Source organism: Eschscholzia californica, unplaced genomic scaffold (assembly GCF_041429995.1).
Source record: "Eschscholzia californica isolate CP2 unplaced genomic scaffold, dmEscCali1.0.p SCAF_4, whole genome shotgun sequence".
In the NCBI taxonomy this organism is placed as follows: Eukaryota; Viridiplantae; Streptophyta; class Magnoliopsida; order Ranunculales; family Papaveraceae; genus Eschscholzia; species Eschscholzia californica.
Genome location: NW_028238461.1, coordinates 31,276,062 through 31,295,136, shown reverse-complemented (window position 1 = coordinate 31,295,136; position 19,075 = coordinate 31,276,062). Strand labels below are relative to the sequence as shown.

Below are 19,075 nucleotides of genomic sequence, written 5' to 3'. Positions count from 1 at the left end.
TTTCGGAGAAGAAGCTCTTTGTGATTAAATTATTTTTAAGGGACCATTTATGAAAAACCGAGAAATTTCATTTTCTCTTGGGTCCAAGGGTGTCCGCCCCACATCAGTGCACCCGGGTTGGCAAGGGGCATAGCATCATTGTTGTTTAAATAAATTCTGCAAATTGACAAAGATAATCCAATCACTGTCCCCGTGTGTTGTAAAGAATCTTCTCTTATATTCAAATTATTGGACCCCTAAGAACTTGTGTTAAGATTGCCCTAAATTCCATTTCCTAAAAATAAGCGGTCAACTGCGTTACCGTAAGTATTTACCCCCATGTTATGTACTATTTTTAACCCACACTTTACCCACCTTCAGTTTCATCGGTTTGATTTTCCTTATCTTTAATATCATCAATGAAATCTATAAAATCCTAATTTTGGTATAAGTTTCTACAACTCTCTCCGTCTCTCTCTCTCTCTCTAAAGTTTTAGACTAAGGAAAGAGATGAATATCTCTGTTCATCCATTCTCTTTCTTAGTTTTTGGATTATTCTTTTTCTTAGCCTCATGTGAGGAACAGGTACTTGATCACTTCAAACTTTTTGTCATTATATATCTGTTGAATGTTATTCATTCACAATCTATCCATACTATTAAATTTTGTGAATATGCAGGTATACGTAGTATATTTCGGAGATCATAGTAATATGGGGTTAGAGAAAAAAACTTCTCAAGAGATTGCAGATACTCATCACTCTTATCTTAAATCTGTTAAGAGAACTGAAGAGGAGGCCAGAAGTTCTCTAATTTACAGTTATAAGAACAGCATTAATGGGTTTGCTGCTCTTCTTACCCCTTCTGAAGCACTCAAATTGTCTGGTAATGTTTCTTAGATACTACCAAATATTGCATTTGGTATAATTATTTTAATGTTAAGAAAGACTCTCTTTTAATTGGGCCAATAACTAGATGAATGCTACCGATTGTTAAAACTCTTGGGGGCCTAAATCCAGTACAGGAAATGAGTAATGCTGGTGTTGGTTTAGGATATGTGGTGAAGGGGCTTGAGAGATTAATAACTACCTACTGTTCCTCATTTCTCTTGGATTCTTTGCTAAACAAAGACTAATTTTAACAAAAATGATAGAAGTATACCTCATTGGTGACTTGTTGGGTGACCTTATTGCTACGTGGTGAATAACACAAGGGGTATTTTGGTCTTTTCTCCTGAGTGAAAAGACCCAAATATCCCTTGCCTTATCAGGATAGAATCACCAAGGGACCAACTGAGGAAGTACTTGTATCGCTGGTGTAATTATCTTAATTACACCAACATTCCCCTTGTGAGGCACGAAGGCCCACTCTTGTTGTGAACTACTTTGGTTGGGAGGTGACTGGCTAGTAATATGCATGAGTTCCTACCTCAATTCCAAGTCACAATCTTCACGCATGTTCCTCTCAAAGGCAACTTTTGTAACAAAAAAAATGCATGAGTTGCAGTTGCACCCAAGTTAAACTAGATTGTACTTCTGTTCTTGGGGTGGCCATTACAACAATAATTATCTACATATATATTTTTTTTATTAAAGTTTTTTCTTTTCAAAACGTAAAGTTTCTATAGAACAAGTTGTTAATAAGAATGAAAAAGTCAAAACATGACATGAATTAAGAGAACTACATGCTATTGAAATCACCGATTCAATGACAAAACGAAATCAGAAATCTTACATATTTATTTGTTGAATATTGGATTTGTAATATGTTATTGCAGAGATGGAGGAGGTGGTTTCTGCATTCGCAAGTAAAGAACACGAATGGTCATTACAAACAACAAGGTCATGGGAATTTCTGGGTCTCGATCGAGATTACTATTATGGTCAAACTAAGAATATTAAGGGCAAAAGAAAGAACATATTATACGAAGCTAACTATGGCCAAAACGTCATTGTTGGGATGTTAGATTCAGGTACAAAACCCTACCTTTTCTTCTACAGACTCTATATTATGGCTAAATAAGTAAACTGAATTGACATCTTTTGGGCTAAAGACCATATAAAGAGTCTTAAAGTTATACCATAGGGGCATGAAACTCATGCCTACCTTAAGTATATTTAGATCCTTAACACACGTTGATAAATGGTTAAATACTTTTATCGTGAATCGAATATGCAAACTTACAACAACTGCCCTGACAATTGTTGGCAAACCTTTACTTTTTATATCATAGTCTTTCTCGACTTGTAAATATTTTATACTCCATCCGTCTCAAAATGAAAGTCAATTATTTCTTTTTGGGTTGTCTCGAAATGAAAGTCCTTACCATATATAGCCTATAATATCCAATACTTTGACAAATACATCCCTCCTTAATTCTATCAATATCAAGTGCATTTATTAGGAAAGATAATGCGTGCACTACTTTTGTCCAATAAAATTCACTAGATTGAATTACAATAAATGTAGCGTTCTTATTTAATGATCAGGACAATATGGGAACAAACAAAACGAAGATATATTGAGTTTCGATAATGGACTATGAATATGAGACGGAAAGAGTATAAAAAAACTCAATTGTTATGTTACATTTTATTTCTTGCGGTACGGTTTTCCCTCAAACCGTTTCTTTTCTTGAAAATAGTATTTTCTCGAAAAACGACTTTCAGAAAAAACAAATTTCGGGAGAAAAACGGTTTTCAGGGAAAACATTTTCCGTAAAAAAACGGTTAGCGGGAAAAAATGTTTTCTGGAAAACAGTTTTGTAAAAGAGAAAAAAATTCAATTTAAAAAGCGTTTAAAAAAGGTACTAAACAAGGTACCAAAAAAACCACTTGGATTCCTTCATCCCAACACACCATAAGTTTATGAGTTGGGCGGGCGCTTTGGCCATTCATCGGTGGATGTTTAACCGGGATCACCGTACATCGTGAATAACAAATTCCAATTACAATGAAATCTTTAGGAAGAATCAATGAAACAAGAATCAATTAAACGACATCATCTCATATCCTAGATCTTCAAAGCTGATATGAAACTTTTACTTACATTTTTTTTCCACCAAGAACGCTATATGAAACTTTTCGGCATCCAATATTTTGACAAGAATCAATGGAATAAGTTACTCTTTTGTTTCCTCGTCGATTTCTTTATTCTCACAAGAATAGTCTTAATTTTTTTTTCATAGACTACACTACCTTCAAGTTTCATATACCAAGTAGAGCAAACGCAACTATTACAGCAAATCTAGATAGTTTATTTGGTAGGCATGAGTCCTCCCATAATATAGTGAATGTGATCCACTTATGTGTGTCCGAGAATCACTTAAAACTTGAAAGTAGTAAAAGAAAAAAAAAAACAAAGCTTAAAACATAAGTCACACAACACACTTAGGTAATAATAACACATTTATTTGTGTGGATGTGATAATTTATAACGGACTTTAACATAGCGTAGAATTCATGTAGTAGCATCGATAAGAACAGAGCGGAGATGTTGCATGAACTGACTTAAATAGTTTATGGAGAAAGCAATGTCGAGTCAATTGATAGTAGGATAGAGAAGCCGTCCTACGAGATGAAGAAAAGAAGTTTGATCGTGCAAAGGTGTATCGTCAATAGGTAGGAGTTCGAGCGTTGTTCCATAGGAAAGGAACTATGTTTGGCACCGAGGAGACCCAAATCGCGTAGAATGTCCAACGTGTACTTCCTTTGACATAGGAAAAACATTGGAAGAACTGGAAACCTCAAGGCTAAGGAAATATTGAGTGCTATCATTGTCTAGAGGAAACCATTTCTCAAAAACTGAAACGAAGGGAATGAATTATCTTAGGGTCATCACCGGGTAGGATGATTTCATCAACATAGATAAGAACATAAACAAAAGTCGAACCACATAAATAACTCAAAAGAGAGTGGTCAAAGGAAGATGGAGTAAAGCCCTCAGACCGTAAGCAAAAGGCAAACTTGGTGAACTAGTGAAGAGTGACCTATTTCAGACTAAAAAGAGATCATTTTAATTATCACCGGTTTTACAAAAACTGGCGGGATGATCATATAGGTCTCCACATCCAAGTCACCCTGAAGAAAATTTGTATTCACATCTAACTAAAGCAGGGCCATCCCTTACGGGAAATAAGGGATAATAACACATGTATTGTTGGCCTCGAGTGCCGAAATTCTTTTGACATGGCGTGACGCCAGGTAGGAGAAATGGAAGTCATTTTGTAAGGTTTAGGTTCATCCGTTGTGATAACATAGGTAAGGAAGGTCCGACAAGAGGAACGAAAAATTCTTGAAAGTGATATAATCAACTAAAGGATAGGGTGTTCGTAAAAAGGTAGACTAGGAACACGTAAGGATATTATCAACCAAGTTACCTGGCGTGTGTCGTTTCTGAACAGGACGAGAGGAAATTTTTTCTTGAGGAAGCGAGTCGTAAGGCTGCGGGGAAGCTGAGGAAGGCAAGTTAGGATTGCCGCATAATTTGTCCAACTGCTTAGAAGAGGTGGCAGAAGCCGTTGAAATGGACGAAGGCAAAGAGGCTATCTCTGGTGCCTCACTATTAGAAGTGGAGGTGTCATAGAATGTCGTAAGAAAAGGCGGGGAAAACAGATCAAGTTAGGTGAAGCTGAAGTCGTAGGGGGATGTTCAATGTGATCATCCACAATAACTAAATTGAAGAGAATGTAAATCTTTTATTCTAAAGAGTGAAGAGAAACTATTGAAAAACGGAAGGTGTCCTTATGAAACGGACGTTACACGAGTCATAGTCTTTTTGCAAATCATAAATGATGAAGCCTTGAAAGAAAATTTGTCTGACGCATGAACGTTGTGGGCAAAACAAAGGCAACCAAACACCCAAAGAAGTTGATAGTCAAATGAGGAACTATAGTAGAGCTAATGAAGAGTCTTATTTGAAAGGAGCGGGGTAGGCATCTTGTTGATAAGAAACGTATTCGTTTCGAGACATTCATCTCAAGAGGAAATGGGTAGGGGGACTAAAAACTTAAAACACAAGTAACTTTGTATAAGTGACAATGTTTGCGCTCCACAACTTTTTTTCATTCAGGAGTATAGAAACAACTAGGTTGCGGAACTATGCCATTTGACCGGAACTAGGACTGAAAGTCCTCCGTAAGAAATTTGGTACCATTATCAGAACAAAAAGTCTGAATCGAGCACGTGCATGGAAGGCCTAAATCAGAAGAAACTGATTTGATGGATTTCTGATACTGCTTAATGGTGAAGATGAAGAAGACATTCAAATAAGACTTGTTTCAGACCTAAATTACATTAGGAATTAAGAAAATCAAAGTGCAACGGGAATAATCATCAACTGAAGTGTGAAATAACGTTTACTTTAAAAAAAACACTGAAAGGGGTATTAACAAGTACTAACTAAAAAGGAAAAGTACTATGAGAAAGATTCTTATTAAAATGTAACTTCAATTGTTTTGCCATAAGGAAAACAATACAATTATTCAAACGAGGAAAAGAAATAAAATAAAACCGTTTCGAATGAAAATGAAAACGGCCTAAACAAGGATGCCTAAGGCGATGGTGTCAAACGTCGTGAAACTTCTTTAAACAAAGTGTTGGAAAAGTGATACGTTAGTAATAGATACCCTAATCTTCATCAGGCTGACCAATATGACGGTTCGTCAAAAGTGCTTGAAAAACACATTGAGTGGGATTGAATTTGACAAAATAATTAAGAGATTTACTTAATTGACTAACAGAAAACAAGTTGAATTGAAAACTTGAATGTGGTAGACATTTTTCAATGTAGAACTAAAAAAAATAACTTTACCAACGTGGTTAACTAAAAAAATGCTCCCATCAGGTATTTGAACATAAAAGTAAGGGGGTTAGTTTAATAAGGAGTGAAAACACTCAATGAGAGACAAACATGGTTAAAAACACCACTATCAACAATCAATGAATCAGATAGTGTTCAAAAAACTATTTGTCGAGAGAGTAGTTGTAGGAGGCCGAGAAGGAAAAGACCCAAGAATAAGAGCCATGATTTTACTATAGTTTTGTTTAGAAATAGTCAGATATGGAGAATAGAAGGGCCATAAGCCTCCAAAGATCGCTTAGTACCTTGAGAACGATCAAGTCTGCCATGGAGAATAAAACACCGCTCGACGGATTGACCAATTTTCTCACAATGATCACAAACTACATTTTTATTACAACGATCAATAGTGTAACTGTTTCTTCACAAGTCTCGCAATATGGACACGATTTCTTACCCTGGTAGAAAGGGTCTAGAGGCTATTACTGACAAGTAGTCACCTTGGCAGAGAGGGTCGAATAGGGAGCGTCAGTCGTGATGTATTGTTCTTGTTCTTTTTGCTTAATTAAGTTTTACACTCTTCCAAAAGGGAGCAATGGGTTGAGAGATTATAAGTTATTCGCACAGTAGAAAAATGATCATTAAGGTCTTTCAAGGATTTTTATGATGCAGATAATGTTTACATATTCAAGCAAAGTCTTACCAGCACCACAAACTCAAGGGTGTGGAGACCGTAACGCAACAATGTGTCTATAAATGTACGAGTTATATGATTGGGCATAATGTTATTTCGAAATTACCAAATAAAAAAGAGTAGAAGGGCATCTCACAAAATCCAAAATCCAGCTGGAAACCGTAACGCAACAATGTGTCTATAAATTAGCTGTAGTAAGATTTGTAAGCTTTAGAAGAGAGTCGTAATTAAAACCTTGTTTATTCTTAGCAGCTAGGGTCAAGGCCATGTCATCAACCCATTTGGGATAAACATCTCTAGAAAGTGTTAAAGGAGTAAAAATACGAAAGTCAAGTTATCAAGTGGATGAATATCGTAAACCTCAGAATTGGCCGAATCCGAGGCATTTGTCTCCATCAAAGAAGAGTCACCGTAGACAGTCGTGTATGAGGGAATCTCAGTTTTAGAAATCAGATTAGTACAAAAAAGAAAACAATTAATTGGAATATAATAAATGCAAAGAAATGAAAAGACAAATAAAATAATAAATATGTAAGGAATTAGACAAAACAAAAATAATAAGTATGTAAGGAATTAAGATAATGTTGAGAAATTGGGCCAAGGGGCTAAAGAGAAAATAGTGTGGATTCAGCACGGCTAGGGAAATAAATGTGGGCCGAATAGAGAAGAAGGGAACTGACCTATGTTTATAAGGTCAACGGGTAAGGCTTACTCCCAAAATGTGTTAATTTGTAAAAAAAAAAAAAACAGGGGAAGTAAGAGAGGCGGACCCAATGTAAGTCGAAAACATAGGGGTAAGATGAGGTGAGGTCTTAAATCAACGACCAACTGAAAAAGTTCATGGTCGTCCGAACAAGGTAGTCGTATCTCATTGTCTATCTGTCACTTTGTCTCTCTTGTGCACTATCCTTCTTTAAGGTGAAGCCTTTGTACGTAATTGGTTTAGTGATGGGTTTGAAGGAAACAAGAAAAAGTTTGTCACGAGAGGGTTGTGTGTGTCACGGTCGTGTGGGAAGATGATGAAAGAAGCTCAGTCGCCACCGCTGGTCGAGAAATAACCATATGGTAATGGTAAAATACTAAAATCTAACCTTGAATCAGGCCAGGGTGATAAAGAATAGATAAAAAGACGAGGAATAGAATAACCTTATTGATGCAATGAGTCGAAAAGAAAAAATTAAGAACCAATAAATTGATGGAGATGATATATCGTGCAAGAAGATAAAATTTAGGCCAACGATACCATGTGAAATTAGTTGTCTTGCAATGGATATTGGATCTTAACACAAAACAATTCTGATCAAAAAAGTGATATTGAATTAGGAACACGTTATGTTTATAGTGAGATTGATGCTTATAGTATATTTTCTTTTAGAAAAAGTGAGAAGAGATGCTGGATTGAATCTCACGAATGTTCTCAATTCATACTTGTAGGTTATCTAACTAATAGTAATATGGAGGGTTTGCATAACAATCCACTTTTGATTCATTTCATGTGCATGTCACCTATTTAGAGCATCTCCAATGGGACACTTAACAAACACTCTAAAAATTCTAAGTGTCAAGGGTCAAAAGAGATTCTCTTTCCCAAATGTCAATATAGAGACACTCCAATTTTTGTTGGTCTCCAATGGAGATCTCTAAAGTCTCTATACTTAATACAACATGTCCCCCCTCAATCCAATAGATAAAAAGTAGTTGAAAAATAAGGTTTTCTATTGGTTGGAATGATAAAGTAACACTTAGAGAGTCTCAAGTAGACACTCTCATTTTAGAGATTCTCTCTCTAGACACTCTATAATAAATGTGTCCATCTCATATTAGAGTGTCTAACAAAGTGTTCCATTGGAGATTGTTTTTTAACAAAAACTCTAAAAAGTCATATGTGGCACTCTAAGTGTTAAAGATTGAGTGTCCCATTGGAGATGCTCTTAGTCAGGTTATAATAAAGAGAAATGCAGTGTCTAGTACGCTGTGGTTAGTCACAATTGTTAAGGAGGGGTGGCACACCAAATCAACCAATATATGAGAGGATTTACTGCTATAAAAAGTCTAGAATTGTTTCCATGATCCATTGTGTCAATAGATTGAAGTCCAGCCGATGGGGTCCACGCCATATCAGTTCATCAGCAGTTGTTTTTATGTAGGAAAATACATGTGACTAGCGGTATGTTGTCATTTGTCCATTCTGAAAAAGTTATTATTATTAAAACTATGAAATTCTTTCAACCAAAAAAAAAAATAAAACCATGAAATTGATTGGGAAGATAAATTATATGAGAGAGCAGTAATCCATCAGTTGGTACTCCACCAAGAGGAACAAATACTAGTTTTTTTTTTTTTTTTTTTTTTTTTTCTGTTCAAAGAAAACTAATACTAGTTTGAAATTGAAAATAGGAATATGGCCAGAGTCAAGAAGCTTCAATGATGAAGGGATGAGACCGGTGCCCAAGTCGTGGAAAGGAATATGTCAAACAGGAGATTCTTTTAATTCTTCCCACTGTAACAGGTAATTTTCACCTTTTCATTTTCTTTAGCTTTGTACTTATGGGTGTTTGTTTAACCATCTAGGAATTAACTCGAAACACTTGACACTATTTAAGATTGATTTCTCAATTGTATAAAGTAATGGAAATTGATTAGTTAAAAAAACAAGACTTTCTGCAATTGTATTTGAAAACAATTGTTGGTTAGTCCAACCTGGTGATCATAAATTTCTCTCGGAGAACAAATACCGTGGAACAGGCAAAAATGGATGCCCCTTTATGAAACACATTTCCTCACTATCAATATTTGGGTTAAGCAAATAATTCATTTGCCAGGACAAAAGCATAGTAATTATTTTTATACAAGAGATGGGGTTGACTTTTAAATTATTAGATTTGTCAAGTAGTATAATATAGGGACAAAGAAAGAAAACAGGAGAGCCCTGTGAATCTTGAATTATTTGAAAATATCTTTTTGGCCTTTTCAATGCGAAAAACTTAAAAATGGGGCAGCAACCCTGCAGGCTATCATACTAGAGAGTTGTTTATTAGACTTGTAAGAGCTTGTCCGGTGTAAAACTCATATTCTAAAATATAGTGGGACATAAGACAGTTTGAAGTTTTTTTCTTTTTAGAAATCATCTCTTATGCAAACCTCAATTGGAATATCTGGACGGTCATATAACATTTATTATGATATTTTTGGTTGAAAGTCCAAAATATGGATCTTGACGACACATGAAGTCCACTATTGACATAAAATAGGCCCAAAGTCCAACTTCTGGCCACCACCATCATTTTCATGTCCATCCTCTCTCTCTCTCCCTTCTTCTTTCTTCTGTTCCCCTTCTTCTCTCTTTCTATTCTTTTCCCTTTCTTTCTCTCTCCCTCTAAAAACTAAGCTTTGTCGCCAGCAATCGGAATCCGTATATCTAACTTATTAAATTTCACAGAATTGACGCTTAGCTCTCAACCCACCACTTTTAATCAAATGAACTAATCTTAGAAGAACTTCTTGCGGAAGCTTAAGAAACCCCACATTGAGCTCAATAGTATCAAATCCCAAATGCTTGCATCCCTTCTCAAAAATTAAAATTATAAAACTCAAGTTTAGTTTCAACCCTTAAAACTCAAATGCTCAATAAAAGTATGAAAAAACAAGTGATTGGTCAACAAACCTGCACATACTCCTTGAAAGCTGAAGGTCCTTGATGAACTTGAAGTTCACACACTCTCCCATACTAACATAAACATCAGATGATCAGCCCAGTTACCTTTACTAACACATAAACATCTGATCTAGATTTTCTAATAAACAAGATCATTCTATTTCATCCTAGCTAGACTGTATGACAGCACCCTTTGTCTGAGAAGATCTCGGTGGCGCTATTTCGCTTCACGCTTTCCCCTCGAACCATATCAGATCACTCCCCTGTAGTCCTAAGATCCCAAAGTTCAATTTATGGTCCGTATATACACTTTTAAATTTAAGAGTTTCTAGACTAATCACGTGGACTTTATGATGTTGTTAATATTAGCCTTTGCTTTCCCGCACAAGTTCGAGAAGCTATATTTCTCTAAAAAACTGCAACATCCCAAATTCTCTTAGAAAAATTGGAGCATGGCTACCTTCAAGGACTAAGAGAGCAAATTGAAATCTTATTCGAGTACAGATGAATCTTTAAATATCTTAGGAGATTCTAATCCTCTATTGGTTGAAGATTTAGATATGAGAGCTTATTTACTTGTTTTACTAGATACAATCCATTCAAATTGTGAAGACAAAGGTCGAAGAAAGTACTACTGCAAGATAGCCACACCAAACAAGAAGAAGAATTGTTTGTTGGGGTCCCTCCTTATAATAAAAGAACTCCTAGTTGGAATAGGATTTCCCTTATTCCTTGTTTAGGAAAAAATAGAAACTTCTATTCTTTCAAGCCTAAAAAAGAATTCCTATTTCTATTGGTAAACCTCCCTATTTATCATTATAAAAGGGAATGAAAAAGAAGAAATTATACACAACAACAACTTCCAGAACAAAGCGAAGTCAGAGAAAGAGAGATTTCTGAAGTGGTTCTTTCAATAGAGATTGAAAGAGAAGAATATTGGTTTGAAGAAAATAAGATTATTAATCTTGTGAAACAATTTAGTTTGTGGTTATCTTCTTCAACCTTTAGTAATCTAGGATTTGTTCAAATCTTAAGGAGTAAGAGATTTCTATTACTTTGTTTCTTTGTTCAGTTTATCCACCATAGTTTTGGTGAAGAGTTGTTATCCAAGAGTGTTTCTACACACCTTGAACAATTGGTTTATCCACCATAGATTTGGTGAAGAATTGTGTAATCCATTATTTAATTATAGTAGAAGATTTCTAGACTAGGTCCCGTGGTTATTTTACCTTCCATCTTGGAGGGGTTTTTTGCCACGTTAAATAATCTTGGTGTCTCTACTTTTACTTTCACATCGTTTATCTTCATATTCCTGAACAAGTTAATTAGGTTATTTTCCCAACAAGTGGTATCAGAGCTCAGGTTGGATTTATTGTTCAGAAAATATGGAAGTGAATACTAATCGCATGATTAGTTTAGATGGAGAAAACTATTTGATGTGGAAAGCAAAAATGAAAGATTTGTTATACTGCAAAGACCTAGCTGCACCCATTGAAAATCACGGTACAAAACCAATGAACATTGATGAAGAAGACTGGAAGGTATTAGATCGAAAGGTTGTTGGATTTATTCGACAATGGGTAGAACCTAGTGTTTTTCATCATGTATCGACGGAGACTTCCGCTTTTAGTCTATGGAGGAAATTAGAAGAATTATATGATCAGAAGACAGCTGCCAAAAAGGCTTACTTGTTCAGAAAGCTAAGAAAATTACAATATAAAGAAGAAACCTCAATTGCTCAATACTTGAATGAGATGAAAAGTCTAGTAAATCAGCTTTCTGCAATGAAGTTAGTTTTGGATGATGAGTTGCAGGCCTTACTTCTTCTAAATTCTTTACCAGATAGTTGGGAGACATTGGTGGTGTCTCTTTGCAATTCTTCTCCTGATGGCATAATGCGTATGAATCACGTAACAAGTAGTTTGTTGAATGAAGAAACAAGAAGGAAATCATTGTCAGACGAGTCTCATTCAGAGGCACTTGTTACAGAAAGACGGGGGAGAGGTAAAAATAGAAAACCTCATAACCGTGATAAATCAAGGGGGGATCAAAACCAAAGAAAGAAGTTAGATGTTTTGGTTGTGGAAAAATGGGTCATTACAAGAGTGATTGCAGGAAACCAAATAAGGAAAATAAAAAGGATGATGAAAAACAAGATAATGTTGCGGCAGTTGCATCAGGTGATGACATTATCTTACTCTCAGGTTGTGGAGACACTTGCTTAATTATGACTGAGTCAGAACCAGAAACAACATGGTTGGTTGACTCAGGTGCTTCGTATCATGCTATTCCATGTAAGAATTTCTTTAACTCTTACAGAATTGGTGACTTTGGCAAAGTCAGGATGGGAAACTTAGGTTTCTCAAAAATCGTAGGAATTGGAGAAGTGAAAATTGAGACGAGCACAGGGAGTACATTGATTCTTAAGAATGTGAGGCATATACCAGATCTTGGATATAACCTAATCTCTACAGGAGTATTAGATGATGAAGGGTATCACAGTCACTTTGGTGATGGAAAGTGGAAACTCACACAAAAGGGTCAATGGTGATAGCAAGGGGGAAAAAGTGTTGTACTTTATATAGGACTCAAGTAAAACTGTGTAAAGGAGAATTGAATGCAGTTGAGAAAGATTCTCCCACTGATCTTTGGCATAGAAGAATCGGGCACATGAGCGAGAAGGGACTTCAAATCCTTGCTAAGCGATAAGACTTACCAAACATGAAAGGTATAAATTTAAACACTTGCGCTCATTGTTTAGTAGGAAAGCAACACAGAGTTTCCTTTCAAAGGAATGCATCTGAAAGAAAATCAAGTGTTTTGGAGCTTGTTTATTCTGACGTTTGACCTTTAAAGGTCAAAACACTTGGTGGTGCTTTGTATTTTGTTACTTTTATAGATGATGCTTCCAGGAAAGTTTGGGCATATTTCATAAATACCAATGATCAAGTACTTACAGTTTTCAAGAATTTCCACAACATGGTAGAACGGGAGACAGGAAAACCATTGAAGTGCATTCGCACTGACAATGGAGGAGAATACATCGGGTCGTTTGAAGAGCATTGCAAAACCCATGGTATTCGACAGGAACAGACAGTTCCCAAAACTCCACAACAAAATGGTGTAGCAGAACGCATGAATCGCACTATTGTGAAGAGGATCAGATGTATGCTCTCAGAAGCTAAACTGCCTAAAAGCTTCTGGGGTGAGGCAATGCGCACTGCATGTTATCTGATCAATTTATCACCTTCCGCACCATTAGATGGAGATGTAGCTGAGAGAGTGTGGGCTGGGAAAGAAGTCAGTTATGAACACCTAAGGGTGTTTGGTTGCAGGGCTTTTGTGCATATACCTAAAGATCAAAGAGCAAAGCTTGATGATAAAGCTAAGCAATGCATCTTTTTAGGGTATGCAGATGAGAAATTTGGGTACAGGTTATGGGATCCAGTCGACAAGAAGATTGTTAGAAGTAGAGATATGGTCTTTCTTGAAGATCAAACTATTGAGGACTTCGGGACAGTTGAGAAGCATGAGAATCATAGTGATGATCTCATTGATATAGATCCACATATCTCTTCTAAGGTTATGCATGATAATGCAGGGGAAGAACAAAATCATGAAGATGGAGCTCATGAAGATATTCCTATGGGTGATGATGTTGAGCAAGGAATGGAAGTTCAACATGAACCACCAGCTGAATTGAGAGGATCGACTAGAGAGAGAACACCATCTACCAAGTATCCTCCACACGAGTATGTGATGGTTACAGATAGTGGAGAACCACAATGTTCTGAAGAAGCCCTAGATGATGAACACAAGAAAGAGTGGTTGAAAGCTATGCAAGATGAGATTGAATTATTGCATAAAAACAACACTTTTAAGTTGGTTTAAAAACCTAAGAAAAGGAAAATTCTTAAAAATTAATGGGTTTTCAAAATCAAAACCGAAGAAAGAAATTCACAACCACGGTACAAGGCACGCCTAGTGGTGAAAGGATTTGGGCAAAAGAAGGGTTTTGATTTTGATGAGATTTTCTCCCCGGTGGTGAAGATGTCCTCTATACGGTTAGTATTGGGATTGGTTGCAAGTATGAACCTAGAAATTGAGCAACTAGATGTCAAGACCGCTTTCCTTCATGGTGACTTGGAGGAAGATGTATATATGGAACCACCAACAGGGTTTGAAGTTAAAGGTAAGGAACACTTGGTTTGTAAGTTAGAGAAGAGTTTATATGGGCTAAAACAAGCACTAAGACAGTGGTAAAAAAAGTTTGAATCATTCATGAAGGATCAAGGGTATCACAAGACGACTTCAGATCATTGTGTTTCGTTCATAAATTTCCTGATGTAGATTTGATTATACTTCTGCTTTATGTTGATGATATGTTGATTGTTGGTTAGGATGCTAATAAAATTAGTAGGTTAAAGAAGGAACTAAACAAGTATTTCGATATGAAAGACTTGGGTCCAGCAAAACAAATTCTTGGCATGCATATCTCTCGTGATAGAAAAGCTGGAAAACTTTGGCTATCACAAGAAATATACATTGAAAAGGTTCTAGAAAGGTTCAACATGGACAAGACAAAACCAGTAAGTTGTCCATTAGCCAGTCACTTCAAGTTGACTCGTGATCAGTGCCCATCAACTAAAAGTGAGAAATAAGAAATGGAGAAAATCCCTTATGCTTCAGTTGTAGGAAGCTTGATGTATGCAATGGTGTGTATGAGACCGGACATTGCATTTGCAGTTGGAGTAGTAAGCAGATTTCTTGCCAATCCAGGCAAAGAGCATTGGTTAGCAGTGACGTGGATTCTGAAGTATCTTAGAGGTACGTCTAAAGCTCGTATATGTTTTGGTAATTATAAGCCAGTATTAGTCGGTTACACAGATGCATACATGGCAGGAGATGTAGACTCCAAAAGGTCCACATCAGGCTACCTATTTACACTTTCAGGGGGAACAGTGTCATGGAAATCTAAATTACAAAAGTGTGTAGCTTTATCTACTACAGAGGCAGAATATATTGCCATTACAAAATGTTGCAAGGAGATGTTATGGATGAAGAGGTTGTTAGAATAACTTGGTATGAAACAGGATAATTATGTTATTCATTGCGACAGTCAAAGTGCCATCCACCTCATTAAGAATTCTAGTTTCCATTCAAAGTCCAAGCATATAAATGTGAGATACCAGTGGATAGGGGTGGCAATGGGTACCCGTTTACCCGAGAACCGAACCGACCCCGAGTCTTAACGGGTAGGTTCTGGGTATAGGTTTTAGATCCATTAAGGAAATCGGGTCCTAAATGGGTATACCCGATAGGACCCGATTAGGAAGTGGGTCCTTATCGGGTATATCCGCCGGGTACCCGACGGGTAATGGGTACCCGAGATAATACAAAAAACTACCCTAGATTATATAGTATTCTTGTACGTCATGATTTTTCTCACCAAGTTACCAATTCACCAAGTTGTGAAATTTCTCAAATCCTCTTTTCCTTGGTTGAAAGCTAATTTTATAAAACACAAAGATGAGTGAGTTAATATAACATAAAGGTTCATTTCTTCTTTCTTGATTCCGCTAATCTCTAATCTCTTATACTCATCAACTATTGTACCCGGGATATTTGCTTATTTAAGGATTTATGTCGTCTATGGTTTTTTTTTAGTAGATTCATGCAAATTCTTCTACTTTGAGAAATATTTGAATACTCTTATCAATACCCAATGGGTACCCGATACCCGATGGGTACCCGAGAATTTTAAAGGTTCCGGTTCTGGATCCTTTGATTAAAGTACCGGTACCGGAACCGTCAAGAACCGAAACCGCTACAATTTATAGGTTCCGGTTCTGGATAGTTGAATACCCGAACCGGAACCGACCCGTTGACACCCCTACCAGTGGATCCAAGATGTTCTTGAAGAAAAGGTGGTGAAGATCGAGAAAATCCATACTGACGACAATGGTTCAGGTATGATGACAAAACCATTACCTAAAGACAAACATGAGCTATGTAGCGTTGGTTTGGGGATGGTAGGTCCCTCTTCATAAGTCGGGAGGGGGAGTTTGTTGGGGTCCCTCCTTATAATAAAAGGACTCCTAGTTGGAATAGGATTTCCCTTATTCTTTGTTTGGGGAAAAAAAGAAACTTCTATTTTTTCAAGCCTAAAAAGGAATTCGTATTTTTATTGGTAAACCTCCCTTTTATCATTATAAAAGGGAATGAAAGGGAAGAGATTATACACAACAACAACTTCTAGAACAAAGAGAAGTCAGAGAAAGAGAGATTTCTGAAATGGTTCTTTCAAGAGAGATTGAAAGAGAAGAATATTGGTTTGAAGAAAAAAAGATTATTAATCTTGTGAAAAAATTTAGTTTGTGGTTATCTTCTTCAACCTTTAGTAATCTAGGATTTGAACAAATCCTAAGGAGTAAGAGATTTCTATTTCTTTGTTTCTTTGTTCAGTTTATCCACCATAGTTTCGGTGAAGAGTTGTTATCCAAGGGTGTTTCTACACATCTTGAAGAATTGGTTAATCCATGAGTTTAACCCGGAAGGTAGCCTTGATTAGATAACAAATTGAATCTTTATTTATGTTATTCCAAATAAAGTAAAATGTTGGTTTCCAAAGGACTACGGCCTTATTAGCTTGACTAATGGAGTTCGTTAAGATACATTTAAAATTTATTTCTGGTAGGTTGAAACACGTGTTTCCCTCCATCGTTTCTATAGCACAAGAGGCTTTAATGAAAGATAGACAGATCATGGACTGGATTCTCTTGTTGCTTCTAAAATTATTGATTAGGACAAAAGAAAGGAAGTCGGTTGAATCATTAAGCTTGATTTTGAAAACCTTTCCGGCAGTGTCGGTTGGCATTCTTTAATTCTTGTAAAGCATATGGGATTTGGTTGGAGATGGTGTAGGTGAATTTACTATAAACTTTTAGTTATTCGAAGGGTTACAACCTAAAAGGTGGTGTTAAGTAGTAAATTAATTGGTAAAATGGAGGTCCATCTACAACTATAGATCACAAGTAACTTAGCCACCCAGTGTTAATTTTGTCCACTAAAATAAACAAAAACTATACCTATAATGGACTAATTCATCTAAGTTAAGTGCCCTCAGTTCAATCTTCATTAACGACAAGGCTTCAGGATTCGTTAAAACTGACGGGAGCCTTCATCAAGGCCCACTACCCCATTTTCCTTTTCTCATTATTTAGTAATTTTTTTCATCCTTATCAGGCAAGCTAAATCACTAAAGGTTAGTACCGACTTCTCAATAAGTAAAAACTGTAATCAGGTTACACATCTTCAAGTCGTTCATCATACCATAGTCTTCCTCAATGCTGGCCTCATTCAAGTTTAAGAACTTCTCAAAGTCTTGGACTCCGTTTTCTATCAAGGGCGCCAACATTAATCATGTGAAATCTTTGATCATTGGCATTTAAGAGGTGGAGTGAAGTATCCAACTTTCGCCGTCGTTTTACTTGTTCCTTACCTTATTTTACCACTTTGTGCGAATGCAAGTTTTACTTCCTTTTGGCCACCGATTTTTTGAGTAAAATTCCATGAAATTAGTTCTATACAAAAATAGGTCTTATCCAGAAGTGGTAGACGAATTTTGATTAGGAGTGTTTTGGAATCAATCCATTTTGTGCATTCAACCTTGTTTTAGCACTTACTTATCCTAGCTCTAGTTTCTTACTGAATATGGAGGATGATGGAGGGGTAACTTTTCTAACTTACCGATTGTCAAAGCTCTTCCATCATTAATATGAATCATTATATTGGGAACAAGTTTGGTTAGAGTTAGACTGTATCATCTTGAAGACATTTCTTAGAGACTTATGGAAGAAATCTAAATCTAAGAACCTTTTCTTATAGAGGTATTAATAGAGGGAGCAAATCTTCAATCTTCTTCTTCGTACGAGGAATTACAATACCTCTCTTTTCCAATTGGGCTAGTGCTAGAATGGGTTATTTCCTAAATAGCCACCAACTTTGTGACTAGCTTCCTGCCTAGCCTCCTATTTTATTAAAAATACCCAGATGATCACTTTTTCAATTACCGTTATAACACCGTTAACCAATCATCCTTTCTCTCTCCTCCATCTCATCACCTCCCTCTGCCACTTCATCTTCTCGTCACCTCATCGTCTTCACCGGCGAAGGTCGCCGGCCAGCCAATTTTCCAGTCGGCGACCTTCAAAAAAAAAAACTTTTTTCTCTCTCTAAAAAGAAATTTTTTTCCCTCACTCTCTCTCTCTAAATACTCCAGCGAAGGGGGTTTCCCTTCGACGAAGGTTTGTCGAACAGACCATTGAAGGTCTGTTTGACAGACCTATGAAGGTCTCCGGACAGACCTATGATGGTATGCGAACAGACCTATGATGGTATACGAGCAGACCTCCGGCGAAGGGAGACAGAGTGAGGAATTTTTTTTCTTTCTAGAGAGAGAGGGAGAAAAAAAGTTTTTTTTTTTTTAAGTTTGAAGGTCGCGGGCCGGAAAATTGACCGGGCGACGACCTTCGCCAGTGAAGACGATGAGGTCGTGAGAAGATGAAGTGGCAGAGAGAGATGATGAGATGGAGGAGAGAGAAAAGATGACTGGTTAACGGCGTTATAACGGTAATTGGAAAAGGAAGTCATCTAGGTATTTTTGATAAAGTAGGGGGCTACGCAGAAAGCTGGTCACATAGTTGGAGGCTCTTTGGGAAATAACCCTTCTAGAATCAAGACTCTTTCAAGTAATAAGGTATCCTCTTCTAAAGTAAACACTTTGAGAACAATATTACGCCTTCGAACTCCCTTCAAGTCTTTTCTGCGGGTAAGATTTGGAACAAGTATTTTCCTACTAAAATATTTTTATTCATGAAAAAAATTCCCAAAAAAAAATTCCCAAGAATAAACGGTGCTCGAAAAAACAGTTCATGAAAAAAAAAATAC

The 19,075-nt window shown here is 36.5% G+C and overlaps 1 protein-coding gene and 1 long non-coding RNA gene across 3 annotated transcripts in view; both read left to right on the top strand.

The window, feature by feature from the left end:
• Nucleotides 1–245: 245 nt before the first annotated feature.
• The window catches only part of LOC147544132 (subtilisin-like protease SBT5.6), a 28,433-nt gene continuing 9,603 nt past the window's right edge, over nucleotides 246–19,075 (top strand). Inside the window, exons 1-4 of one of the 2 annotated variants that reach the window (XM_086633744.1) lie at nucleotides 246–564; nucleotides 659–863; nucleotides 1,756–1,950; nucleotides 8,869–8,980. In XM_086633744.1, the coding sequence (XP_086489870.1) occupies nucleotides 490–564; nucleotides 659–863; nucleotides 1,756–1,950; nucleotides 8,869–8,980 (587 nt within the window). In that variant the 5' untranslated portion in view covers nucleotides 246–489. The remainder of the gene's footprint in view (nucleotides 565–658; nucleotides 864–1,755; nucleotides 1,951–8,868; nucleotides 8,981–19,075) is intronic. The other variant, XM_086633745.1, reaches the window with a different exon arrangement.
• On the top strand, nucleotides 3,949–6,943 carry LOC147544134 (uncharacterized). The gene is made up of 2 exons (XR_015223276.1): nucleotides 3,949–4,170; nucleotides 4,238–6,943. It is a non-coding gene; the product is annotated as an uncharacterized LOC147544134 (long non-coding RNA).